Source organism: Ascidiella aspersa, chromosome 4, assembly GCF_963924565.1.
Source record: "Ascidiella aspersa chromosome 4, kaAscAspe10.2, whole genome shotgun sequence".
NCBI classification, from domain to species: Eukaryota; Metazoa; Chordata; class Ascidiacea; order Phlebobranchia; family Ascidiidae; genus Ascidiella; species Ascidiella aspersa.
Genome location: NC_139450.1, coordinates 9,157,877 through 9,185,336, shown reverse-complemented (window position 1 = coordinate 9,185,336; position 27,460 = coordinate 9,157,877). Strand labels below are relative to the sequence as shown.

At 43.3% G+C, this 27,460-nt stretch overlaps 1 protein-coding gene across 1 annotated transcript in view; it reads right to left on the bottom strand.

The window, feature by feature from the left end:
• Nucleotides 1-1,707: 1,707 nt before the first annotated feature.
• The window catches only part of LOC146147040 (uncharacterized), a 104,499-nt gene continuing 78,746 nt past the window's right edge, over nt 1,708-27,460 (bottom strand). The window contains exons 13-28 of the mRNA XM_083387901.1: nt 17,388-17,466; nt 16,805-16,840; nt 14,482-14,550; nt 13,200-13,436; nt 10,546-10,667; nt 10,267-10,368; nt 9,623-9,821; nt 8,676-8,816; nt 7,928-8,083; nt 7,438-7,607; nt 6,182-6,338; nt 5,751-5,840; nt 4,898-5,064; nt 4,262-4,331; nt 3,355-3,564; nt 1,708-2,786 (exon numbers count right to left, since the gene is read on the bottom strand). Coding sequence (XP_083244027.1) covers nt 2,652-2,786; nt 3,355-3,564; nt 4,262-4,331; nt 4,898-5,064; nt 5,751-5,840; nt 6,182-6,338; nt 7,438-7,607; nt 7,928-8,083; nt 8,676-8,816; nt 9,623-9,821; nt 10,267-10,368; nt 10,546-10,667; nt 13,200-13,436; nt 14,482-14,550; nt 16,805-16,840; nt 17,388-17,466 — 2,140 coding nt within the window. The 3' untranslated portion in view covers nt 1,708-2,651. The remainder of the gene's footprint in view (nt 2,787-3,354; nt 3,565-4,261; nt 4,332-4,897; nt 5,065-5,750; nt 5,841-6,181; nt 6,339-7,437; nt 7,608-7,927; nt 8,084-8,675; nt 8,817-9,622; nt 9,822-10,266; nt 10,369-10,545; nt 10,668-13,199; nt 13,437-14,481; nt 14,551-16,804; nt 16,841-17,387; nt 17,467-27,460) is intronic.

The window sequence follows — 27,460 nt, the reverse complement described above, 5'->3', positions numbered from 1 at the left end:
CATGAATTCAACTAATTTTGAAATACACTGAGTTTAAATCCTATTATTACAATTCTATTTACTTCCGTCGACCATCGTAGACAGGCAGTACGAGCAAATTTCATGAAAGCTTAAAGGGCACGAGCGCTAAAAAGGTTAGGAAACACTGACCTAGAAGGAACACACCGGCCTGACGTTTTTTCCTTATAGCATTGGCTGACATTATTTTACTGCGCTGCTAAGTATAACGTTCTGATACTGAGTTCTTAACTATTTGATACTTGCGGACCGGTAAAATTACACACGTCATTAAGAAGCATACGAATACATAACACTGCAAGCTGTGTCTTTGTAACATAGCATGAATTATAATCTAGAAGTACTCGGGCGTTTTTGTGCTGAACAGACACATCAAAAAGGTGATTAAAACAGGAGGGGAAATTCACGTTTATTTTTGCATTTACGCTGGTAACGTTGGTAAAAAAATAGTTTCAAGGACACCAATAAAAAAACTTCAAAACTCCACGATTGGACGGTACTATAAGACGGCTGGTTTTAACGATTTTTACTCGTTCTTATATAGCCAACATAGACCAGATGTTCGTAGTTACTAATTCGTAAGAATACGCGAGACATAAAACGACTAGGAAATCAGCCATTCTGCGAACGAATTTACAGCACGCGGCGGGAAGTCAAATGACAGCTTGAGCGATACAGACGGACAACTGATTTTCATAGTGGGACATTTGATAGCCTGTATCTTGATGTGCCTTGGGCAGCCGAATCAAAATTACCTTAATCAGGTTTTCGGTTTTCACTAAGTTTAAAAACCTTAACACTCGATTTTAAATTAGAATCGTATGATTTATTTTAGGTAAACCATAGAACACTAGTGCTCTATGGGTAAACCTTATTTAACAGTGCATGTGAATTTCAGTATTTTTAATGGATGCACAGCAACTAAAAAGCCTTGTACTGCGATTCTATAGTCACATACTTTAAAAAATGTTTTTACTTATTGAGAAAACAGGTGAAGGTTTTCAGAAGACACTGACAAAAAGCTCAAGTTTTAAAATTAAAAAATTCTTAGAAACACTAAACACGGATCTGTTCATAATCTTTAGTAGAATCATTTATTTTATCATTTATTTGGGCCACTCTTTTTCTACCGAAGAATAAAAAATTCTAATATCTAAACCATTCGGAGTAAACTAAAAACAACAGGCCTTGGCACGTTACCTTATAAATTAAGTAAAATAAACTAGAAAATATAGATAGTTTATTCAACATAATTTGGTCTCAAGAAGAAAATTATTTGGCAACCATATGCAATAAAAATGTTAAAAAATATAAGAGTAGGCTAGTAAGTTTTATTCGTGTGAAAACCGGCCGACGGAGGGTTTATGTTTTCGCTGCATTTTACCAAGGCCTGCTATATGTGTATAATTTATTGACGGAAAGTATCATAAATGGTATATAATTTTTGCTTAATTGCCGTATTTTTTACCAATAAAGTTCGAAACATTGGCGGAGGCAATGACAGATGTCCTGTTTTTGGGATGCAGAGTAGGCAGTTGATTATTACCTTATTGGGCCTGAGCAAGCAACGTTACCCTTTTGTTTGTTAGGAGAATAAGATACAACACCCTAATAGCCTGGCAACTGGCTATAACAGCCTCTGCTCACTGTCATTTTAGCTGAAATATTTTAAGACACACAAACTTACACACGAGTGTGTTTTACACAAATTTCTTCCAATATTGACGATTGTGGGCGATAAAACGAAAAAAAAAAAGAATCTGAAACGAACTTGTACAAAAATACTGAAAAAAGAGCGGACCGCTAGAAAACAGACAAAACGACGGCTCGACGCCAAAGGGCGCGCGAATACACACACGCACATTTTCGTTCCACTGCAATGGTAGCAAAATAACGACAACAACGTCTTATGGAAACCGCGGGGAGGAAATTTCCCTGTAAAATAACCTGACAGCGTGGAAAAAATCGGCTAGCTGAAACGAATTGAAAGAAAGGTTTAAAAAACAAAATGGATTTCAAGAATTAAGAGTCGTTTCTTAAACAGCCACCGGAGCGCAGGGCCAATCGTGTTTTGCTTTAAAAATATTAAGCGTTTTTACGGGTGGACAACGAATCTAGCGAAAGGAACTGGTCACAGCAATCGCCACCTTATACAAAAAACACGCCGCACAAGAGTAACAATGATTTATAAGATCGCCGAGAAAGAAAAAAAAACGTAACGCGGCTTTCAGGCGGCAGTTCGCTTTGACTAAAACGGCAAGAAGGACAAAGCAGATTCGGCGGCAACACAAGCCATGATAAAAATTAATAATAACAATAATAATAATAATAATAATAGTAATAAAATATGACGACAGAGCGAGTTGGGGACGAGTTAGAAAACGAAAGGACAATCCGGAGCGGCAGAGCGCGATGATTGTTGTGATGACGTAACAAAACGCACCAGACTTTTGAGCCGGGAATTCGCGCGCTATTTTTGGAACAGTTTTGCGCGCAAAAGAAAGACAGGAATCCGCCGAAGGAGAGGAACGCCGCTTCTCCTCCCCGTCCCATTATTTTTCTCTTTCGCTCCGGTCCAATTCACAGTGACGTCACAAAGGCGAGGGCTCGTTTTTTTTTCCTCGCGAGCGTTCTCACACCAAGTGTTCCTCTGTAGCGGTAATGCCGCTGCCCAGCTTGCGCGCCATGTTCGAGTTGATGTCGCGTCGCGGCACGTGATTGGTCGAGGTCTCCTTGTCGCGCAGCCTTTTCATCTCGCTGCGCAGGTTCTGCAAAAGGGGAATACCTGGTTATGCGACAGAAGTAGTAAAGCGCAAGCAATTGGCAAATGAGAAAAGTCGATTTTCATGCAAATAAATGCCTGCTCCGAATTAGGCAATGTTAACCGGCTTTTGAAGAAAGATCGCAATGGCTAAACAGGACATGGAGTCCGGTAAACATAGATTCGACATTTTACCGAAAAAATGGCATTTTTACTGAGATTTTTTTTAATCGTTATACCCCATTGAAGTTAAAGTCTAAATGTTGTCGGATAGACAATACAATTTACAACATTAGAAACAAATTCTATTTAAAAAGCTGTTCGCAAACTCAAAGATCTCTCATTTTTCGAAAGCATGTTATTACGTTTTTAGCTGCTGGCGAAATCTTGTTGTTAAGCACTATGAATTTTGAGCGTTGGCAGTCTTCGGTGGTACACCAAGTGAGATTATAACGAAGAAAAAAAAACTTCCAGGTGTTTAACATAGGTTGTTTAAAAAAAATCGTTTCTACCTCGTGTCGCGTAATTATAAACGCAACACAGCTTTCCAACCAAATCTATAAACGCCCGCCTACCGAGATCTCCTGCTGCTGGTCAGCCTTCTCGCTTCGAAGCAACTCCATGGCGACCCGCAACTCCTCCATTTCCTGGGCGCCAGGGTCGACGCCGTTCTCGCGAATGGCGCCGCGCTGGTGCCGCTCGGCGCCGCTGCCGTTGGCCGAGCGGGAAAGGGCGGCATGCTTGCGCGGCCACGAGTCGGTCCGGGACGACGAGGCGATGCTCTCCTGCAAAGAAAGAGTTTTTTTTTGAAGTTTTGCTTCTTTGTATACATTAAGTTTGTTTTAATAGGTCTAGTTTTATTTTAATTTTGGACTTATACTAAAATTGAAATCTATAAGTTATTTAATGTCATTTTCAATGCAGAAATGATAATTCCTTGAATCTCTAGTAGTTTTCTAAACAAGTCGATAAAAAACAAATTAATCAAGTGTGTATGGTTTACTTGGCGCAAGTTTAAATAAAAAAAACACAACAAAAAACACAAAAGGTGACACCATTTTTTTCGGGTGTCACCATGATAAAACAAGGGTAAAATTAAAAGGTACCGTCTACAATTTATGATGTACGCACAATATTTGGCTTGGGTTTAGCTTTGAGTGTGGTGGTTCAAGTATTATTATATTTATCAATAATAATAATTCGTGCCCCATCCAAACACAAACGCTAACCAGCACCCTAACCCAAATAAGGTGCGTTGCGGTATTTGTAGACCGTACGTTTATATTTTTAGTTTTTGAGTAACTTTCTACGTATCAAAACGAAAAATCTTCGAAATATGTAACAACCATTAGGATTAGTCAACAATAGATTGGGGACGACGATAGACTCGCACCCTTTCGTCTCTGATATATACAATGTTACTGCGACCACAAAGAGCCAAGCACAATGCCTATATAAAGACAAGGCTAGAAGACAACTTACCAGTCCAGTGTCGGAGTCCAGGCTTGTGTAGCTACCGCACGACTGGCAAGGAGAGGCGGAGCGCGCTTGTCTGCAATCAAACAGAAGTAGTGTTAAAATAGTCAATTTGAGAGGTTGACTCTCACTGTTTACAGCCTTTAACTGGTGTTAAGGTAACAAGACATACCCACTCTTCCTGCATTTGGTTTCCACTTTGTTTAAGACGCTAGAAAAACGAAATTAGATTCTAACTCGGACGGATAACTATAGTTATTTGTTCGTTTTTTTAGCGTCACTGAATTCTACATACGACAAAATATTAATCGCTGGTTGAGAAATCGAAATCTCTTTTAAGCTGTCAGCGACGTTTCACGCCCGGCTTATAAACCAAAAGCCAGCCAAATAATCCAACCAACTACTTTACTTCTGGAAATCACGTGTCACTGTTCAACGACATTGTATTAAAATATTAACAAACTTTCGCACAACAGTATTTTAGGAGTAGAAAATCACCTTATAAAGCACGGTTGTGCAAAAGTTGCACGGGTTGTGCGAAAGACGCAGATTTTGATACAATTCGCCGTTAAACAGTGACACCTAATTTCCAGATCTAGAATCAGACAAATACGGCGGCTATGAACAAATCTTCCTATTCACCTGTTTTTCTTGGGCGACTCGCCAAGCGACGTCTCGCTTCCGTGGTTTGACTTCTGGTCGAGTGCGATATCGGACACGTGGCCACTGTCGTTGGTAGTCGGGCTTTTGTCGTCCGTAACGTCGACCGCCTTGCTACGGTCCAGCCCTTTGCGCGACGACTTGCCGTCCTACGTGTTAAGATTAACTGTGAGTTTGCTGAAGCGCATTTTGATGTAAGTACTTTATGATCGATTTAATTGTGTAAAAGCAATTCTATTACTTGCGGACAAACGGTCAAAGGTCACCGAGCACATGGTGCCTTGACATTGTAGTTGTCCTTATGGTAGTAATTGGTGTTAGTACCAAGTGTTTGGCCATGATGTTTAGCTTACACTGATCTGTTTTAATAACATTGTTTTGTATTCGTTCGAATTAAGATGTGAATCCACTTGTGTAAGCCTTTGTGTTATTAATAAATTTCTGTACACTGATAAAGACTTCACTATCGGATCCAGTGTTCACTATACGTAGGAGCGTTATGCTTGAAAAATTAACGTCAGGATTTCGTTAAACGGACAATTAATAAAGTACACACTAATAAATGAAGCGAACAAAATAATATGTATAACTGTGAAGACGATTTACAAAAGGGTGTTTTGTCTCTACGAACAGACAAACAACAGAAAATAATAAGTACGCCAGTCGACCGTTAAGTATATTGCTCCCGCGTCTGTCTGCGATTTCGTTGCTACTTTCGGGTCGAATATTTTTTGTTTGACTTTATTATTGCGAGCCCTAATGCTTTTTACGGTGATTAAACGTAACGTGGGTTGACGTGAACTGTATATTGCTGCATTATCGATTTTCAACTCACCACGCTCGATTTCGAGTCGCTGTGATTGAGCCTGCTGTTGAGTGTGGGACTTCCCCTGTCGTCCGATGAGCGACGGTTTTTCGCCAAACGCTACAAAGAAACAATAATTGCAACGTTTAATTAGGAGGAAAACCTTTTTTTAGTGGTACTTTTTCCACCAAAATAAATAATAAGCGAAAATGGTTTAATTAAATGTATATTGACCCAACTAAAAAATATACATCTCTTTTGTTTTTACAAAAAAGCAATAATTGCAACGTTTACTAAGGAGGAAAACTTTTTTTGTGGTAAATTTTCCAGGAAAATAAATAAAGGAAAAATAGTCCTAATTGAATTAATTTTGACACAATTAAAGAATATACTTTGAAGTGCCATCAGTAGGGTTCATATACGTAGGATCATTAATAACAAAACAAAAACACAATTCTCACCTTGAACGCTTCGTAAAAGCTGTGACTGTCCTTGACGGTATCCGAGGAAGCGCTCGAAGTGCTGATATTATCGCCGCCGCTAGATGGCGTGTTGAGTCCGAGCATCATCTCGGTGCCCCGATTAAGTTCATCGTGCAGCTGGTCAAGCAACATCGACCTGGATAAAGTGATCAAAAGCTTTTAAAAAGAGATTTTTGCCTTATAGTCGATTATAATTTATCGAACGAATTTTCTTGACGCGCGTCAAGACTTAAACTTGAGCAGGTTTATTGCAAACGACGTATATGCAAACGAGGCCCTGCGACGGCTTTAGAATCACTCAGAGCTAGGCTGAGTGATACGAACGCCTTTATTGCGACCGTTTGACAAGGCGAAAAGCGACAGAAAATCGTTGGACGAGCACTTTTCATCGTTAGGTCGAGCTTAAAAGGCCCCAGCGGAACATTACCCTTCTTCCGGGGGGTTCAAGCTATACGCGGCCAAAAGGCGTTTAGAAAATGGGCTTTAACTTAACAAACACGCAATTTTCAAGAGAAATGACCGGATGAGATTTTAAAACTAATCTTGCGTTTTTTTTTTATATTCAAACTGCATCGAATGGCAGGTCACTCCGATTAACTTAAAATCGACAAAAAATATCCGACTGATTAAGCACACCCTTTTGACATAAGAAATGGTAGCATGTAATTGTAAATGGTTAATACAGGTTTAGCTTATCATTAGAAGTGCGAAATTGTGAAACCGAAAAAAGTATTTCCGACGTGTGCTTGTCGTTTTCACTGACCCCGAAATCGAAAATACGACCTAAATAGAGAAGTCAACTCCCGAGTGCCCATTAATTGATTTTCCCCGCACTGTCGAGCCGTACAAAAATACCAAAAAGATGCTATATATTTAGACGCAGCCCCCACGACAATTATAGACACGGAATATTTCGAGTTCACCGTGAACTTGCGTCTAGTGCACGATTCAATAAATAGACATTTTTAACCTTTTAGAGTTGTCACTCTTGAACTTTATGAATACAACTTTACCTTTATTAAATTAAAATGTTTGAATCTGTTTTATCAATTATTAAAACAAAACATTAACTTGCATTCAAAATTTTACCAACTGGCATTATAAATTTAAACATTAAAAGATGGCATCTTGATTTTTTGTCAAAAGTAATTCCCTCGGCACTTTGCAAGTAATTACACCCACAGGTTAATAGCAACTTGAATAGGCAGTTCAAGAGTATAATACAAACTCAGTACCTGGTCCTGTACTGTAGCTTGGCGAACTGCTCCGACTTGCAGCAGGCCGTCTCGGCGTTGATCAGCTTGCAGTAGAGCCAGTCGCGGAACTGCTCGTTGCGCTCGAACACCGAAGGTTCTGGAAGAGGCGGCTCGAACTCGGGCACGTCCTCGCGGCACGTGACCGACACCTGTGTGACGTTACAGTGGCTCGTTACGTAACTTGCAAAAAAGGGGCGGGGTGTGGTGGTGAAGCGAATTTATACTGATGGATGTGTGGTAAAACAACAATAAAGAAGGCAGAGAAAGTGACCGTTTAAATCAAGATTTGTTTGTTTGGGGATGTTTAGAAAATAGAATGGATAACTACGCTGTGTTAATAATAATTGCTCTATAGTTCTTTCTCTTCGATTAAAGCTTTACTAATAATATTCAACTCAGTGTTATAATACGTTTCCTTTCCATTTAAAATCGAATCTTGAGGCAGGATAAACGCTAATGCTCTCTTCACCTTGTATCTGCACTTGTCAGTGCACGGATCCAGGGGCTGTATGACGATGTAGGCGTGCAGGAAATGTGAGGTTATCATGTTAGGCACGAAGGGCGTCGCTTCGTCCTGGAACACGATGGCCACGATGTCGTTGCCGATGTGACGTTTGCGCTGGAGCTGCAAAGTAGAAATATGAATTTATAGCACTGTATAATAAGTTATTTTTTAAAAGAGACAATTTATGTTTACGGGGACTTAGCCCGTTTTGGATACATGTCAAAACTATAAAAATTAAAAAAACATTTTAAGCATGAAATAAGCTATTGCTTCCAGGCATAATATATAACCGAGTGTTGCTCATCCAGCAGTTTTATTATTATTAATCGTCGTTTCGACGTCCTATACAATACGCCTTCATCGGGATAATGGCATATCATTTATACATTTTAGGCATGTTAGTTGGGGAGGAGTTTGGATTGTATTGCCGAGCAACCATTATTATCAGTATGTATGTCCGATAATATGGGATCGGGGCCATAACGTTGCCAATTGAAATATCGCGCCTGATACTAGGAATGGTATCATATCTATTTATATACATCAGCCATGATTTGCCATCCAACGCAAAATTTTCTCCCTTCGCAAAAAAAAAATTATCCAGAAAACAATAAGTAAACAGCACAAAATGAACCTGTGGTCAACACGGATAAAAATCAGATGCACACCGAATACAACGCGAAATACATCGTGCAGGCGAATAGCAACCCACCTGTTGTCGGTCGCCCTCGACGTATGGCAGCTTGGTTGAGACGTGGAACATTATCTCGCGGTCTTCGAACACAGTGTGTACCGAGCTCTCGCCAGTGTGCCCGTGGTTCACGTCCAGACCGCCGCGGAAACCCTGGAAGCCCTGAATCGAGAACAACAGTTTAGAGGCATGTATACGGGAGAGGTAGAGGTTCTGCGTTCAAATGTGAGGAAAATTAGCTTCGGTCATTTTATCAGGAAACAGTGTATCCTATATCAATATGACGGAGCTTAGTGCGACAGATTTGCTTACTATAAGTATACATGTAGGGTAGCACAATGCTGTATCTAAAGTAACAAGTAATATGACTGATAATTATGTAAGGTATTATAAAAATGACTGAAAGAATTTTAATCACCGAAAAAGCGAATTAAAACATATTAACCATCACAGTCACCACAGTTAGAAGCCCTTCCTTGTTCAAATCAGTGCCAAAATGCCCAGCACCTCACAACGCCACAAACATACTAACGACCTTAACCGAGTTATAACCGTCACTGGCTATATAAAAAAGCAAAAATAAACGGCACCCGAAGCGAACCTGGAGGTTGACGTTGTCGACAAAAACTATCCGACTTATGAAGCAGCACACAATTTTGACATGAGAAATGACCGCATGTAATTTTAAATAGTTAATACACGCTTAGCTTATCATTCGAAGTGCGACTATTTGTGTATCATTTCCATTAACTTGAAACCGAACAAAAAGTATTTCTGACGTGTGCTTGTTGTTCTCAGTGACGTTAAAAGCGAAAAATACGACCTAAATAAAGCACTTAACTCCCGAGTGGCCATACATTAATTTTCCCTGCACTAACCAGTCGAGCCGTACCAAAATACCAAAAAGATGCTGTATACTTAGACGCAACCCTCACGACAGTTAGACATCGAATACACCCGAAGCGTACCTGGAGGTTGACGTTGTCGCCGAGGAAGCTGAGGAACTCCTGGAAAGCAGGCGACTCCTGGCAGTTGCCGAATACCTCTTCTTCTCGCGCCTGTTTAGGACGCTGGTACACCAGGCCGAACTTGTGCGTGGCGTTGATGGAATGCTCGTCGAACTGCAGTACGTTCTGCCACACGGTCGGGCACACCACCGGCAGGAACCTGCAATGCAAAGGAGGCGTATTGTGATGTAACAGTGGATCTTATCGTTTGAAATACAATACCGAGTGAGCTTAGATATGTTAAAACGAATTGAAAACATAACAGGCGCTCCCGAACAAATCAGATTGACGAGCAGTTTGTGAATTAACAGAGGCTGGTGTCGTTTAAAATTATAAGTTGGAGTAACGCGAAAAGGAGGTTACTGTGACGTAACAGTGGATGCTATCGTTTGAAATTTGATAGAGAGTCGGCTTTAATAGGTTAAATCGGATTGAAAGCATAACAGGCGCTCCCGAACAACTTAAATGGACGGGCAGTTTGTGACTTAACAGAGGCTGGTGTCGTTTAAAATTCTAAGTAAATGCTGTTAAAACTATATATCCGAATCCGAAATGTCGAAACGACTTGCCAACTTAATCGATCAAATCCGTGTCAAGTCGCTTACCGGTCGATGTTGATGTCTTCACACATGCTTTTCGCCCACTGGAGGGGGCCACCGCTCTCCGGGGTGACGGGGAAGCACCGGGTCCAAGAGGCGCTCCGACACCTGAAAGACGACATTTTGTGTCACGGTCAATCGAATAGCACCGAAAGTCGTCATTTTTTGTCATGATCTATCGAATAGCTTTGAAATTCGTCATTTGGCGAATGTCATTCAGCGAGGATTCCAAGTTTTCCAACTCTAGTTGAACGATAAAGGGCGTTGCACTATTAGTCAACTAACCTGAGTATGACGCGGTGTTGTCCGAGGCTTCCCTTGTCACTGGTGCTTTCGTACTTGATCGACATAACCACCGATCCGATCGTGTCATTGGTTTCGTCGGTTGCGTATACGTTTACGTGCTCCTGCGAAAGCACAGGGGCGCATTTAGCTTTCAGAAACTAAGAAAATGTGGACGTCGCTAAAAATAAATTGTTCATTCATGAGGAGATAAACTAAAGTCACAGTGAAAGACCTGCGTTACGATTTTACTAATGCACTTTGTTTCCCCATTAGGTATCCTTGCTCGCAATTTAAGTGGACTAATGTAACGCATTTGTGTGACTTGGTAACCGCAAACGTCATTTATTGCTAATTGTTAATTTTAGATAATTTTAGACAAAAAGTAAAAAAGCCAGAAACCGGCCCATTGTTTGTGTCCTAACGCTACTGTGTGGGTAAAAACACACAATCGCACACCGTGATGTTAGTCACGACCTTTTGTTGCGCAACTTCAGTTGCCTTTCACGTGGACATTGCAACGACGCAATAAATGACAGACGTACGTCGCAACTTCCTTAGCTGGTTTAGCATAAGACTGAATGCCGATCAAGGCGGAAACGAGATGACCACATTCAAAGTGACGACAGCCGTGATATGCTGACCTAGGGGTTTAGTGACGCAATTTGTCCACTTCTGGGTAAAGAAAAGGGTTTTGACGCCGGGAATGATATGTTTCAGCGGATAGAATCGAAACCAAAGTATGGTGCGATGTCAATACCAAAGCTGGGACGACCTAATTTTAGAACTTGCAATCTATTTATGTCGGAATATTTAAAGAAAAAACCGCAGCCATATACTCAAATTTAATGACGCATCATCGTTATGAGGAAACTAAAATGCATAGCGAGCAAAATATTTCGTTTTTAATTAAAGCAAATGTTTACGAGGGGGAATCATGTTTAAAAAGAGAAAGCGGCTATACACAGCGAAGCCATCGCACCCTAATCAATAAACTGGCGAGTGCAATGGATTCGGGATATATTAATTTCGTGTGGGGTCGGGGGGCGGATGTGTGTCGACGTTTAAAAAACAAGGCATCGATCCGATAAGCGATGACGGGCCGACGGGCGCTTGATCGACCGTAGAAGGAAGCCGAGACCGCGCTCTCTCTTTTCGCTGCACTGCGCATTCCAGCAAGCATAAATTATTGAAGGTGCTGTCAGGGGCGATAAGCGCATCGCCGCCGCTCGGACACCAGTATAGTAAACAAGACGGGACCTCTCCGGCGGGCGGAAACGCGGGGTTAAAGGCAGGGAGAAACGGATTCGTCGGATGTGCGGATTGCCGCGGGTTTAAACCCTGCGTCTTTACTCGTATTACGCGATAAACAATCTACGAACAAAAAATTTGTGGACGCCTTGTATTGGTTATTATAGCAAACAGTAGCAGTAAACCTGACTTAATGTAGTTTATTAATTTAAATACGAGGAAATAACTTTCTATAACTATGAGAACAACTTACAGTCAAATCATGACAAACTAGGCTTATTTAAACAGTTAATGTAACACGCATGAAAAGCACTTTTGCGGATTGCCGAGGTTTTAAACCCTGCGTCGTTAATCGTTATACGCGATAAACAATCTACGAACAAAAAAAGTGTGAAAGCCTTGTATTGGGTATAGCACTTAATATAGTTTATTAATTTAAAAAAAGAGAAAATAACTTGGCATTTTCATAACTATGACAACATCTTCAACTTAATTATGTTAACCTAGGCTATTTAAACAGTGAATATAACACGCATGAACAACACTTATGCGGATTGCCAAGGGTTTAAACCTGCTTAGTCGCACTTTTACTCAAATTACACAAAAAATAATCCAAGGGCGAAACACTTGTGGCGCTTGTGCGTTTCGAAGGCCGTTAGTGTTCGAAATGAAGTAACATGAGCGCACTTGCGATGTTTTGATTTTTAACTTGCAACCAGTATTGGTTAATGGTTATAGCGCACAGTAATAACGAAAGGTGCTACGAGTGTCAGCAATTAGCTGGACAGCCGCAGCCCCCTCCGCATCGGCTGGACAGTAGAAACCCTTAATTTGCCACCAGTGCTATTAACGACACCTCACAGGCACTTCTTCTTTCGGCCGAACGGGCTCGTTTGCATTTCGCTGACGCGTTTCCGCGCTGGTCGCAAGAAAGCAAAGGAAATTCGAAGGTAAACAAGAATCTGGCGCGTCACGGTCAATAAGCAACACGAAGTCGACTTTCTCACGGTGACGTCGGTGACGTTTGTCGACGCGATACAACGTTGGGTAGGAGTTTAAACCAGGTGGTTACCAATGTAAGGCCGCGTTTATCCCCTGTTTTTTTAATTTCTACACTACTTTTGCAAAAAATGACAACAGTCGTACCAAAATCACAGTCGTACCAAAATACTAACGTCTATTTTTGCGATTTTATTTAAAAAATTGAACAAGACTTTTTTCACACTCCCTTCCTATAAGCGCACGGGGGACTAGTCGAATAAACATCCGGCCGCGTTGGCACAAAACTGCCGATCCTTAATGCTGCGACCTTTCAGCTGGCGGGTCGCCGCTGTCCAGAAAGATTAATTCTCACGATGACATCATCATATCAGTATCATCACGCCACAACAACAGTCGCTGCTTACCTTTCCGAGAAAATGCTCCCTGTAAGCGGTTGTAACTTCGTCTTTGTGGATGCTGCTTTCGTAGGAGGGCTGCACCACAGACTTGAGGTCGTCGGTTTGAACCTGCAGCTGACTGGAGTCCGGGTGAAATCCCTTGGCCCAGTAGCCCCCGTGCGGAGGGGGAATCACCTGGGCGTAGGGAGCACCGCGACGGAGTACCTCGTGTATGGAGGGGTACAGGGGAATCGGTGTGTCGTTCTAGAAAGTTGACGTCGATTCGTTCAAATATTTGAATTTGATTTTATACGATACTTGCGTATCGGCATTGATCAATTTATTGAACGGGAAATGTAATAGCGTAAGGCAGTGGTTCTCAACCGGAGTGCCGCGGCACTCTAGTGTGCCATTATTGATGCTCAATGGATGCCGAGAGCTATTTCAATTATTTTAGGATTCCAATTTCTGCTCTACTGGTGAGCTTCTTAATACATTTTTTGTGTACGATGAAAGGACCAAAAAATGATATGTTAACCTTGTTGCACAGTTAATGTGCTGTTTCAATCTCGTTTATTGTGTAACGTTACAGTTAACCACTCAGGAAAAACACGAGCAAGGGTGCCTCGAACAAATTATAATTTCTGTAGGCCGCAAGCCGAAAAAGGTTGCGAAACACTGGCGTAAATATTTAAGAAAATATAACTAAGGATTCAAGTATCACCGGCATAATGGTCATTCTATTAGTAACGTGTTAGGTAAAGTATAATATAGATAGACGGTCGCATCAACACAAAACAATCCGCGCGCAGCGCTCACACGCGACACGCTACAAATGCTACAACAACGTGTAAGTACGAGCATGCAAAAGTCACTTCAACACACCACATAACGCGGATCGTTTGAAATGACGGGTTATTTAACTGTAAATCAGTAAATCAAGAGATAGAAAACCCCGGCAAGCTTTTTTTGGTTATTTCGATTACACAAATCAATACAGGAACAGATGTGACCTTTAAATTAAAAAATGTAGCCTAGAACCTTGTGAGATTTCTGTCGTAGTAAATACTCACAACTGAGGAAACTTAAAAAAGATTAAAGAGTAGCGACAAATGAGCAAGGTTTCATTCGCTAATAACTAGGGATGCCTCATGCCAACAGAAGAATTCGCAGGCGCGATAAATATTCCTATATATAAAGATACAGGAACCTACACTTTCAGGCATAACTAGCAATGTAGGATGCGCAGTCTTTAGACTGGCAATCAGGGTCGGGACATGTAATATATGGTTAAAGGCTTGAAACAGACCTGAAAACTGTCCGCCTCGGATGCATTTGGAAGGCGGAAGGAACACCGCTGTTCGTCCATACGGGTCGCCTTGAAAATAAATCAAACACAAGTTTCAAGCCTGCTCCCAAGTTATTTTTACTTTTGTTGGTTTGCAGGGGTAAGAGTTCGACCGTTATCACAACCAAATTTAGATTTTGTGGTTAAAATTGGGAATCGACATGTATGTCATTGGCAACTGACATTGTCTTGAAATTGAACCGTGGGAGAATTTGTTAGGCGGTAGCCGTAATTAAGTTATATAAATAAAATATAAACAAAAAGCCAAGGCCGTACCGAGTACTTGATGGCAGATCGAAAGCTTCTCGAGTATTTCCGTACCCTCTGCATTTCATTTTTGCTGCCTTCCTTTCTCATTCTACGGCAAACATTAGATATAGCTCTAACGTTTTTGCTTGTTTAAAAATCCTAGCACTTTTCCTGAGTGCACGATTCGACTGGGTCAGAAAACGTGCACGCGATAAATATAACTTGAATAAAAAAATCTAAGCTGAGCAAGCTGTTACACCGAAGCGCGGATCGCGGAAAATAACTGACTCTTTTTAGTTGAACGTAAATAGCCCTGCGCGAAAAGGTCAGTCAGTGCACGGAGCGTTGTCACGCAAGGCCCTTGCTGCCCAGTGCCTATATTTCGACGCAACCTTTCCGCTGCCTCGCCCTTTACGATTCGACTGAAATCGTAGAGGCCGATGTCCCTTCTGTCGACTGCAAAAACGCCAATATAGTTATAACTCACGCACTCTAATTCGAACTTTCGACTCAAGACTGAATTAAAAGTATTAGCGTGACAAGCTGCTACACTCATGAAATACAGCGATGTTAGAGTGATTTACAACTCAAACGTGAACAAGCATATGTAATCCACGCATTAGCCGCTGACAACGACGCGTCCGGTTCTGGCTCTCGTTTGCGACTGTCAGTTGCTTGCACATCTCGCGCTGTCGCCTTCCTAGCGCTACGCAGCGCGTTCCTTGTCAAGAAGAAGTGCTTTACTGCGAGCAGCTATCACGCAGGCTGGCGAGAGAGAGGCAGGGGACATAATAAGCCGCTTCCGCTCGTCGAGGAAGTGCTCTGCGGGCGAGCACCTAGGCGTCTCAAGTGTTCACGTGATCTGCGCCCAACGCTTGGCGCAAGTTCTTCTTTTCCGAACCTATTGATGGACGTACGCCTTGACGCAGTTTTGGGGCTTGGAGCGGTGGTACCTTTGCCCTTGAAAGGCAGGTGCGGCGTCGTGTTATAAGGACAATGGGCGCATGGATGTGCTCGCGCGCACCTTGCCTGCTGGGCGCTTGAGAGTGAACTTAAACAAACGTCAAAATGAGGTCAGCGCACCACATCTCTTTTGTTGTATTTTTTTTTTGTTGGGCGTCGTCACTTATGTTCGCCGGGTGCTTTAGAGCAACAACTTTAAATAATATGGGTCACAAAGGTGGAACCTATAGGTGGGTTTTAAAATCCAACTATTGCCCATCTTCGCAGGTTTAAATTCGGGGAAACAAAGTATACTTTTTTATAAGACAAAATACCTTGCGTTATAAACAGTTGGGGAAAAACAAACACTGCCCTACGAATCATATACTAAAATATTGTTAAATCACTTTTTAACTAAAGCAAAGTACTGTCCTGAGGTGAAAATGGCACTAGAGCATATTTGGCCCGATTTTATTGGATCAGATTTGAGCATAACTTACATGCGTACTCTTCAACTCTACAGTTATAAACCTCATTCTGTGTCTGTCGTTTTACCCTGATTGACGATAACTTGGGGCATGCGAAACAATATAGATACGACACTTCACGACCGGTTGTACATAAAGGCTACACAGCTGATAATACAAGATGTGTTTAACACATATAAAAGGCTAAATGCAGGATGAAAGTTCGCTGTTCTACGTTGCCTGTCCTTTGCGCGGGATTCTGTGAAATGCAGAAGGGGAAATTGCCAGTCACCAAAGTACAAAACTTTAAGTAAAAAAGTATTGGACGGCTAATGCAAATTGGCAAACACCACGTCGGACCTCATTACGCTGCTAGGAGCTTAGTAAACATGCATTAGGTTAGAGCTATCATTTACATGGTCAATACGTTATTATTATCGGTACAGTCTAAGCGGAAATGCAGACATGACCGTATAAGTAATTAAGCAAATTAACAGCACCTATTAAAGAATTAAGCATTGCCAATGCGGATCTAGCACCCGAATGTACTCCAGGCCCATTTTATTGGAGATACGAGTGTGTGCTATCCGATTTAAGAATATCGATCTGAATTTTGCTTTGCTTACCTGCATTTTCTCGAGCATGGCGAACAGGTCATCGGCCTAAATAAGACAAAAACACAGGCTATGACGCAAAGTTCGCATTGTGCGACCAATTCCTGTATGACGGATGAGCGATGAATTAAAATCGCCTTCTGTGTGTGTTCAAACTAATTATGTGAGTAATTTTGTGATAACGCGTGACTAATTTGGAAAGAAATCACCATGAAAAAAAACAGCTACAGAAATCAATAACTCGTTTCCGGCGTGCTTGAAAGCCTTTTTTGCGAAGGGGTCGATTTCAGTGAAATGGCTGGAGAGATTCCTCGGGGAGCACAATTACTTGATGTTCACCTCTGGTAAGTTCGTATCGCACCACAATACAAACGGGCGTGTCAAGCTACGACACCGCTACAACATAACAACGTGCTCTACTACACAACAGGGCACCGAAGGCTCACATTAAAATCACGGCAAAACGCTACTGTGCAGTACACGGTTACAGCAGGTGGGTACACACACCGACGACACCTTTCTACGTTAACGCGGGTCGCGAATGCACAAGTCAACGAACAAAGCACCGAGAAAGCACAGCAGGGGATTGACATACCTTGTCGTTGGACATCTTGCCGCCGTTGCCGTCGTCTTGATTGCAAGGGTCGCACAAGATGCCGCCGTCCGACTCTTTGCTGCAAACGAATGAAGTATGTTAAAGAACGCGCAGCTGGCAGTTTCATTACTATTTACACTATAGTGTTTAAGTTGTGGAAAGCGCAGACAAAATGCCGAGGTAAACGCAAACAAAAAGCCGAGATAAATAAACTCGACGCGGTTGGAGTGCGTGATGTGTCTTATGTATATGTGTGTGTTGGGCGTTCTAACGCGCGTAAAGCGCCACACGAAAACGCGAAAAACGTGAGTGTGGCGCCGGCACGCCCACGCGCGGCCGCGAAAAATCCGACTACCTTCCCGGGTTGTTGAGATAGGTGGCGAGCGCGGCGGCGGCGGCCACCCGCTCGGCCCTCGCCTTCTGGTTGGCGTGCTTCTGCAGTGAGCCGATGAAGCGGGCCGTGATGCGAAGCGTGTTCTTCTTGAGCGGCATTCCGAACTGATCGAGCAGCTCCTCCTGAAAGCCGATATCAGAGCTGGGCTGGTCAAACGAGGCGGCGGCGGACACTGCCGACCTTCTTTGTCGCAGACGCGCCACTGGAGCCGCTGAGAGCTTGCTAGCGTCGTCGCACGGACCTACGCTGCGCACGCGCCGCAAGCCATAGTGCTCCTTCGAATTAAAAGCGCCGCTTTCGACTTCCGAAGTGCTCTGAGTTTGCAAGCGCAGCTCAGCGCTCGACTGGCGACTTGCAAGCGGCGACTTGAGCGCAAACTTGCCCAGCGCCGGCCAGTGCACTAGCTGGGCGAATGGAAACGGCGGTCGGTCGTCGTCGTCCTCCGAAAGCTCCTCCTCGTCGGGGCTGCGATTCAAGCAGGGGTATTGCGGGTGACGTCACTGGGGGGGTCGTTTTTTCAGTCACACGTCACAGGCAGCAAACACACAATTTCTCAAGTTAACTCTTTATCGCTTAGTGTTGAATAGCTTAGGGTTGGGCTGGGTACTTGAAAACGAACGTCATGACAAACCACAAGTTAACAAACACACGTTTTTTCTCCCCAAATTCACAAAGGCGTAAATACGTGATTCACAAGGCAAAAGCGAGGCAGATTTCGTGGTATGCGCATTCTCTGATCAACGGACCAAAAAACGTAATGTATTTTTAAACACAACTGTCCTTCCCTTAAATACACATTTATTGTAGTATACTTTTCAGCACCTAAGGCATCGATCCGACAGAGACCAACGCAAATATTTCTCCAGAAATACAAAAAAAATCCCTAAACAACGCGTGCTCGGAAGGACAGAACGCCAACTTTGAAATGTGCCGTTATTTACACAACGAAGGTGCTTCGGCCGTTTCAGACCAATCGATGACCACTCGACATTAATGGCACATATTTGTCCGACATAAGCACCGTACAGAGCCTTAACCCGATTGCCCGGCAAATTGAAAGCGCGCAAAGAAACAATAAAGGAATATTAAAATCGATGTAAGTCGAACGGGTTCGCGTCGGTTTATCAAACAAGAACGTTGGTAAATGCCTCGGTCGCGCGTTTTTCGGGTTCAAAACACCTGAGTCCAGTGTTGTAAAGACTTAAGTGAATGCAGTTAAGTCACTGTTTTCAAATGACTTGACTTAAGTCTTGTAGACAAAATGACTTAACCTAAGTCTTTTGGACAAATGACTTGTCTTGACTTCCGTATTTAGAAAAAATGACTTGGGTTAAAATAATATAATTTTTTATAATATATAATTTTTATGACAAGGACTTGACTGGGACTTGACTTGAACTTAAGTTACTTTACAAATGACTTGACTGGGACTTAAGTCAGCTCAAAATGAATTGTTTACAACACTGCCTGAGTCAGACGGCGAACGTTTTCGAACGCGGGCGTCACACTTTAAGCGTTCGGCGTGATAAACAACACGATTTCGACTCGAAAAAGTTCGCTTCGTTGTTGCACATTAACCAAGGGTTCCGCCCACTATACGTCACGTTCAAAACCTCGCCGGGGGACGCGGCTGGGTTGCGTTAAGCAAACAGCGTAGGCAGCACGAATTTCCGCCTAAGAAAGCCAGCGAATCGCCGCACAATGGAATTGTTCGAAACTCTCTTTGCTGAACTGTAACGCTGGCTTTGGAAACTCAAACTCCTGTCGACATTTTGGAACCTCCCTTTTATTAAAAAGTACAAAATTAGTCAGCATGGTTTAAAGCCCGCGGTTTAAAATCGCGCACAAGTTGCCTGTGCTTTGATGAGGTCCTAAAGGTAATCTCGCAGCCAATTAACATTCCGTCTGCCGGCCCCAACCGCGACTTACAATACAACTCTTTTCTCTCTACGTCTGACAACAATGCGAAACAGTACCGGGAGGTTACCTGATATCATACTGGCCGAGGCAAAAAACAATCGGGCCAGATGCAGCACAAGCGCGCAATTATCGCTTGTACTTCGCAGCGCACGTGTCAAGTTGCGTCTTATAACAACACGGCAAAACGACGGAACTCAGCTAGCGGCCAGCGCTTTTTTCTGCCCCGATGAGGCTTCGCCCAGCAACTATTGTTACCGTCGCTGAATGGAGTATATAATAGGCGCACAATGGGCCGACCAGTAATTGATTTTTCCGCGATTTTAAACCTGTACCGAAAGCAAACAGAGTCGGTACCGCTGGAGTGTTAAACGCTTTAACGCGCTTGCTCTGGGCCAGCTGGCAAAATCAACTTTGCTGACACTTTCAATGCCAGGTGAACGCCAAACAAACAGTGGCACACAGTAAACTTAACCGCTAAACTGGCAACGCAAAATACAGACCAACGTTAACAGGAAAATGATATATTGTATTGTCAACTCCTTTCTACAAATACCACTCCCATACATAATTTCTGGGTTTTCACGTGGAAAAATTGCAAAAGACTACCGACTAAACTGCCTTGATCAAATCAATTCGAAGAAAATAAATCGCCGCCGCCCTACCTGATCACAACTACTTTATTTGGTGTTCACAAAAAAACGCTAACGAGAGAAAAAACGGCGCCGACGATAAATCCTGACTGACAGCAAAGGCTGAAGGCGCAACTACCACAACCTGAACAGGCGGTAAACTGGGCATCTCAATTATCTTCTCCTTGGCGTTACGAGTCGCGTTGGGCGGCCCGGGACCGAATTGACAAAACGGCGATAAACACATTCGTCAAAACGCGTTGAGATGTTTGTGTTCTTCGGATGGTAAACACGTACGACTCATGACCGGTTAATGATCGACCAATTGCGGGGAAAAGTTATTTCCACCTAATGCCATAAGCGCGCAAGACCTTTATAGCTGCCCTGCCTCTCAAGAAAACACGCCCGTTTGGTGAGGCGACGCTACTGTTCTACCCACTCTCGCTATGGCGCCTCTGTTTGCCTACACGTTAGATACATGACGTGCGGGAAAAAAGTTGCCCGTCTTGCTTATGGCGTTCAGGGAAATGGAGTTTCGGCATCCAATGACGAGCCTCTTTTAAGCCGGTAAAAAATCCATGTTCGCGTCCAATTAACCTCGCAATAAAGGTCCCTAGGAATCGATCGAAAATCCTAGAGCGAATTTGGCGCGCCCATGCATAAGGCGACTGGGACTATCTTGCTGAACGACGCGATTGCTTTCGAGATTTACGACTGGCGAATGATCCCCGCTTAGTTGTACGGATTTACGACTCACGCTTTTGGGAAACGCAAACCTTGTTTTACCTTCGGAAAGAAACCAGAGACTAATAACACTCACCACTGTAACTTCTCTATTCATTTACTCTTGTAAACCCGGCGGCAAAAAGTCAGTTAATTTCGAAACTGATTGCGTTCTATCTAAGGCTCTTATGTGATGCGATAACAAAACTATCAAAAAAAACTTAAGGCTTTCAAGTGCACTTGACTGGGCGCATATCGCGCCACTCCAACCTCGGCCACGTCTCAACTCGAACAAACTGCAAACCGCAGCTCATTGGAGGCCGAAGCATGAAATATCTTCGGCTCGACCTAAGTCAGGTATCCAATGCGGCGGACGACATATTTGGAAAGTCAGCGTGACGGCATCCTTGTAGAACGGCGTCACGTCGAGGTGACGATTTTTACAGGAATTTAGTGAAATTTCTTTGAAGCGCCCTTCACCGCGTTTTTTTAATTAGCTCGGCAAATTGAAACGAAATCTTTATCTGTGCGATTAAACGAAACTTTCTTATGCAGGCAATTAAGGCGAACGGGTTGAAAAAGACTGGTGAAAACGCATAGCTTGGCTTTTATTCAAAGTCGCCGGTTACAACTAGTCAATTATCGCCCGTCAATCCACATAAGCAGGCTTGATAATAACAGCGCTCCCTCGGGGCTTTAGGGGCAATTTTTACGCGACGTTAAATAATTTTTGAATTAACGTTCGCCAGGGCTTGCATTACCACGTAATAAGCTTCCAAGCAGAAAAGGTCATTTAATAATGGCGGGTCTTGAGCCAAAACGCACGCCGCGCGTGGCTGACCTCAGTGTGTCAGGAATAATAAAAAATACAGTGAGCAGGACCCAATTAGTTTCCGCCACGCTTGGGTTTTGCAATTTAAACGGAAAATTTATTCAAGCGCACGAATTAAACTCGACATGTTCTTCGTAGTGCGTCGCTAACCTATTAACTGATGCCCACAGTCAGTCAAAACGCATCTTGACGCGCCCCTTTTAGTACATCTTTCCATTACAAGTAAACTATCGGTCGCGTGTAAGAAAAGACTGTCTTCCTGTCCGAGTCGCATCAAAAACGCCGCGATAACATTTTGACTGTTCAAGGGTCGCCGCGGCGACGCCGAACGCCATGTCGCGAACCGCGAGCGCAATGAAATGCTCTTTAACGACGCGACGCGGATCGGAGAAAGGCGTTCCGGCGGCCGCAAGAGGGCAATCAACAGCACACAAACTATTTTTCGCGGTTGCAATTACTGCTACGACTTTTAGCGGGCGCAGGTTGATCTCACTGCGTATGGTGATTAGTAAGCCAATGGGTTTGCGGTTGTTGTTGTTGTTTTAAGGGCGCGTTTTGCAGACAAGAGGCTGTTAAAGCGTCTCTTTACGTTATACGGATTTGTTACTTGTTCCAGTTGGGTCAGCGTTTCTAGGAACACCGTTTCCCGGAAATGCAAAACACAAAGTGTGGTGCGTTTCAATGAAAGCGAGCGCAATGCTTACATTAAACGCAAACGTCCACGACGGTGTGTGTTGCGCAGCGGGAAGCGACAGACGAATTAATGCACTTCCCAGGCGACTTCCCGACCAACTTTACCGAAGTGTACTCAACGTAAACAAATTGCGCAAGGCACATCTCAACCTGCCGAATTTACATTGTAGCCACCAAGCTAAAACCGCAAGGTTTTGGTTTTTACATTAAAGACGCGTCTAACTTTATTTCTTTCGTTCAGCTCTTGTGCTCTATCCATTTGCAATACTCAAAACTAGGTCCTACACCCAGTGAACCATCATGGTAGGCTGGGCGCAAAACGCAGTGTCAAAACTGCATTATGAACCTATCAATACGATTCCTGGAATACAGCGGACGTAAATGAGAAGGCAATTACATCCGGAACATTGTGTTACGTTCACTATTAAACTATCACTTCCGCTTTACGTTGTAATTAACAGGCGATCAGCACGCTACTAAAACAAACTCAACCTTATCGCAATACATTTCGCACGCTAAAAATGCTCAATTCGGGCGGCGTTTTTCGTGTAAATACTAACATTTTAAACACTCACATCCTGTCAGCAAGTCCTGTTGTCAACTGTGCGGCGTTATCGGTGAATAAACTGGCCGGTAAAAAAAACAACAACAACAAGTTGGCCCACGCCAGTCAGCAACAAAATCGCCAACGCATTTATTTGCAGGGAAACGGTGACGCGACACTCCTGCGTTAATTTTCAACGCTATTCTTAAGACTGAGCTTTTGAGTTAATCAACTATCAATCGGCGAATAGGGATAGAAGTGGCTTTGCCTATTGTTGGGCCTCGATTGACTACCGGCAAAAAGCTAAAAAATCGATAAACATTTTAATGAAGATCATTTTAATGAAGCGTAGGGTGTCTATATTTAAGGCTTGCACAAGAAAAAAAATGACGGGTAGATGCTACATGCTTTATCAATAGCACCTTATTTTTGGTAAAATAGCAAAAAAATTATATGAACACTACTGTAAAAATAATTTAACAACTTGTTCAAAATAAAAGTGCCATTTATTGTTTATGCGATAAAAGCAAGGATGTGAGACAACAGACGTTGTCTGTTGGCCACAAGTTCGGGACAAGCTTGCGAACTGGTTATTGGTAATAATCTACCTTACAGCCACTTTGGAATAAGGACGTTTCGTGGCACACAGCACTTCATGTCAAGTGGCCTCTAAGAGGGATATATGGTGCGCATATAGCGGGTGGGCAAAATGTAATCGAGCAAAATTGGGTCTGCGTCGAAATTGCGTTGTGAATCAAGTATGTATAATAATCCTTTAAAAAATGTAAAACCTCCGCCGTTTTTATATATTTAACCTGACTGTATTTGATTGCACGAATCACACTTTAATGTGCTTATTTGAAAGCGTATTACAATTGACAATAGTACTATTATTCTATTCACACATACACACGCATTCACATTCACAACCTCTCCCCGTGACGTCACGCCACTTACTTGTACGTCACCGCAGGCAAATAGATGACGTCATCGTCGTCGTCCTCTGAAAGGTCGGCGAAAAGTGGAGAAACGTAGACTCGAGAAACCATATCGATACTTCTTGTAGCGACTTAAATGCAGCAAAGGAAACAGCAACGAGCAGCAAATGTTGAAACAGTTCTCCTTTAATATATTTGCTGCGACTTCAGAATGCGACTGGCTTGGTGTGCTGTCTTGCTGCAACTTCGCCTTTCAAAGTCGTCGGGCGACTGAGGCAAATTAAATGCTTGCCAACTGCCTGTCAAAAGCTGACGATCGGTCGCATAATTTTGCTCTAATGGATGCGCACCCACCTTTTATCAGACGACCTACGCCTCTCGCGCGTCTAAAATAAATCAGAATAGATGAGCAGGCGCCGTGGTCTATATGTACAACGCGCGGTTCAGCAACTCCCAAGAATTGCCCGCTTCCCGAGTACAGCTGACGCCGTGTCAAAGCAGCATCAATTATTAAGGGCGCATCAAATCAAATGCGCAAAAGCGAGCGACAGAGTGAGATGGGGGGAGTTGGTACACTGCACCACCGTATATACAGAAAAGAAGACGGATACATTGCCGACTATATAACGAATCTAAATCGTTTCACGGCACGATCAACGGGGCTTCCTAATTACGTGCTCCGCGTCTTCCGTAAACAACGCACTGTATTGCGGCTTGTGCGCTTGCATAACGGGGGTTCAGTGTCCGGCCGAGGGCACGCAAATGGCAGGCTGGCCACCGCTTTCGATCGGCCGTTACGCGACCGCTTTCATTTGACCTCCAAAGAGGCGTTCGTGACGTGTCCGCGCATGACGTCACATTTCGTTCGGCGTCAATTAGTGCTGGAATGACGCTGGCACGCGACAAATTTGCATTGTGGCGTTCGATGACTTCTTTTCATTTACAAAAATATATAAATAGCTACTTTTAGACGACAAATTCGCCCTTTATAAACCCGCGCCAATTGAAAACCCTAATTATGTGAAGGTGCCCAGTTAAAAACATTGAATGATAACCCAAAATAGAGCAATGAAGGTAAAAAATAAGTGGTACAAACCACTGCTGTGACGTCATCCAATGTCGCTTAATTGGCACTTTTATCGACCAGTTTACAGCGCTCTAAGGCTAAAAACGACTTTTTCCAATGCCTTATAACAACGCAATTTGAGTGTTTGCATCGATTCTGTTTTGTTTGGTGGGTTTATTAGTTATAGTTAATGAATATCATCGCGCACCATTAAATCATATATATTTAAAAAGTCAAAAAGTCTTATTCAAATTATTGGTCTCACGGCTATCTCGCGTTCAAGTCGTTACATTTAATGTCCTTTAACTATTTGTTTTACCGACTCTAAGCGAACGTTTTTAAAGTTACGATGGCATGAAGGTGATGCCGGGATAAACTGTTTTTAAAAAGCATTTTCAAATAAAATTGGCTCGTTTCTTTAGCGCATTTGACAAACTTTATGGTTTTGTTGAAAATGCCGTTTTCAAAGAGGTATAATTCCTGTGCAGGTCTAGGAGGCTAAACATCCCAGTCGAAAAGTAAAATATGCCTATTCTGGCTTTAATACCTGTTCTGCAAAACAATTCCTACTTGCGCATAAAACAAACTATACTGCAAACGAAGGCAATACGATGCAGCGACTGAACTCTAATGCAATCTCGGGCGTTTGGACCGCCGGTTTATATACCCGCCCTAGTAACCTGAGGGGAACGTTCCGCAAACCGCTTTTACGTCGTTTACTCGAGGATCAGTATGTCGACATGCCGCGCGCGAATGGTCCTTGATCGACCCAAAAGCTGGCAAAATTAAACCCCATAAATATTACATCAGTAGCAGCGGCGGCGGTAGCAAAACGCCAGGTCTTTGATCGGCTAAATACAAGCACAAAGACCGCAACGAAATCAGGCGATTAAAGCCGTGCAATTTAAAGCGCGCCGAAATGCCTATTACCCCCGGGCCTGCACGGGTAATTGCCTTAAACGCCCGTGACTGAAGGCACGCGAGCGTTTGTTTTGCACGGGCAAACAAGCAAAGGCAATTTTCAGCGCAACGTTTTTTTTTTCTTCCAAAGCTTTCAACCGCAAATCCCACAGCAATCCCCTAAAAGTTGAGCCGGGCGTTTTAGGGGCTGGCGTCCTTCGACGCGAAAAATCAATTTTAACTTGATGCCAGGTAAAGTCTCTGAAAGCTTGCACAGTTGCGAAAGAAAACACGTCACAGTTTGGTTGCTTACTGTGCGAACTCTTTTTGAATTTTCTAAAAGCAATAAAATTAGTTCGTTGAATTACTTTCGCTGCGTTCCCTAATTAGAGGTGTAAAATCGCTCACTGAACCGCTTGAAGGACGTCAGTAATTTCAGCACAGGTACAAGACGACCTCGGTTGAACTTTGTCTCCGCCGTGAAGCAACACACAAACACCAGGACTACAGCTGAGCCTCAAACCTGACAACGCATGCCCAAGTATTCACTGTGCGGCATCCGCTGCTGCTACTGCTGTTGCTGTCAGCTGCACAAAAGGCCGCCAGGAAAGAAACAAAGGCTTATTAAGCGTCACGCGAAGCTGGAAACTCTACAATCGACGCTAGCCTGAATATGAAAGCGGAAGTGCTTTACTAGCGCGAAGTACCGAGCTGGTATACAGCAGGAGCTCTACGATAAAGTACAAGCGACTGCGAAGTTACACGAAGTTCCTGTAGGCCGCCGCGCTGTTGGTTTTGCTCGCGTGCAAAACGAAACAAGCGAAAGAAGTTCGATCGATCGAGTACCGGTGTAATGGCGGAACGCTCAGCTACTTCGCGACAAGCGTAGCCGGCCAGCCCCCCTCCCCGTGGTTCCGCCACCGCCACTTGTGGTTACGCTTGTTGGGACAGGCCTCGCGTCCAACGCGCCAGGGCGACCCCGTTCACCACCTTTCTGATTTGGAAAGCTGTTCCTGGCAGCCGACCGCGCGTTTGCGAAAAGACTGAAATTCTGCAGCAAGTGCTCCTGCTATATATGTCGCCGGGCCCAGGCAGCCCACGCGAAAGCACCTTTTCGGTCTTGTTCTATATGACAGACATCGACATCTGGCGATTTCGTCTGGATACTTCGCGCGTCAATAACTCTATTTGATATTCAAGGTTTTACACTATTTCAAATTTGCGTCAAAATATTTAAAAATAAAGTAAATTTGATATTGCACACGGAAAGAATTCAATACTTTCCGAGTAAGGCCCGTCAAAATAAACAAACCCTAGCAAAGCAACATGTTTTATCAGCGTTAAAACAACACAAAACACCTTGAATCCGAATCTCCAGTTCTCGAGTTTGCCGTCGCCGCTTGGCGCTTCTTCTTGGCGCTGTAGCGACTCCTA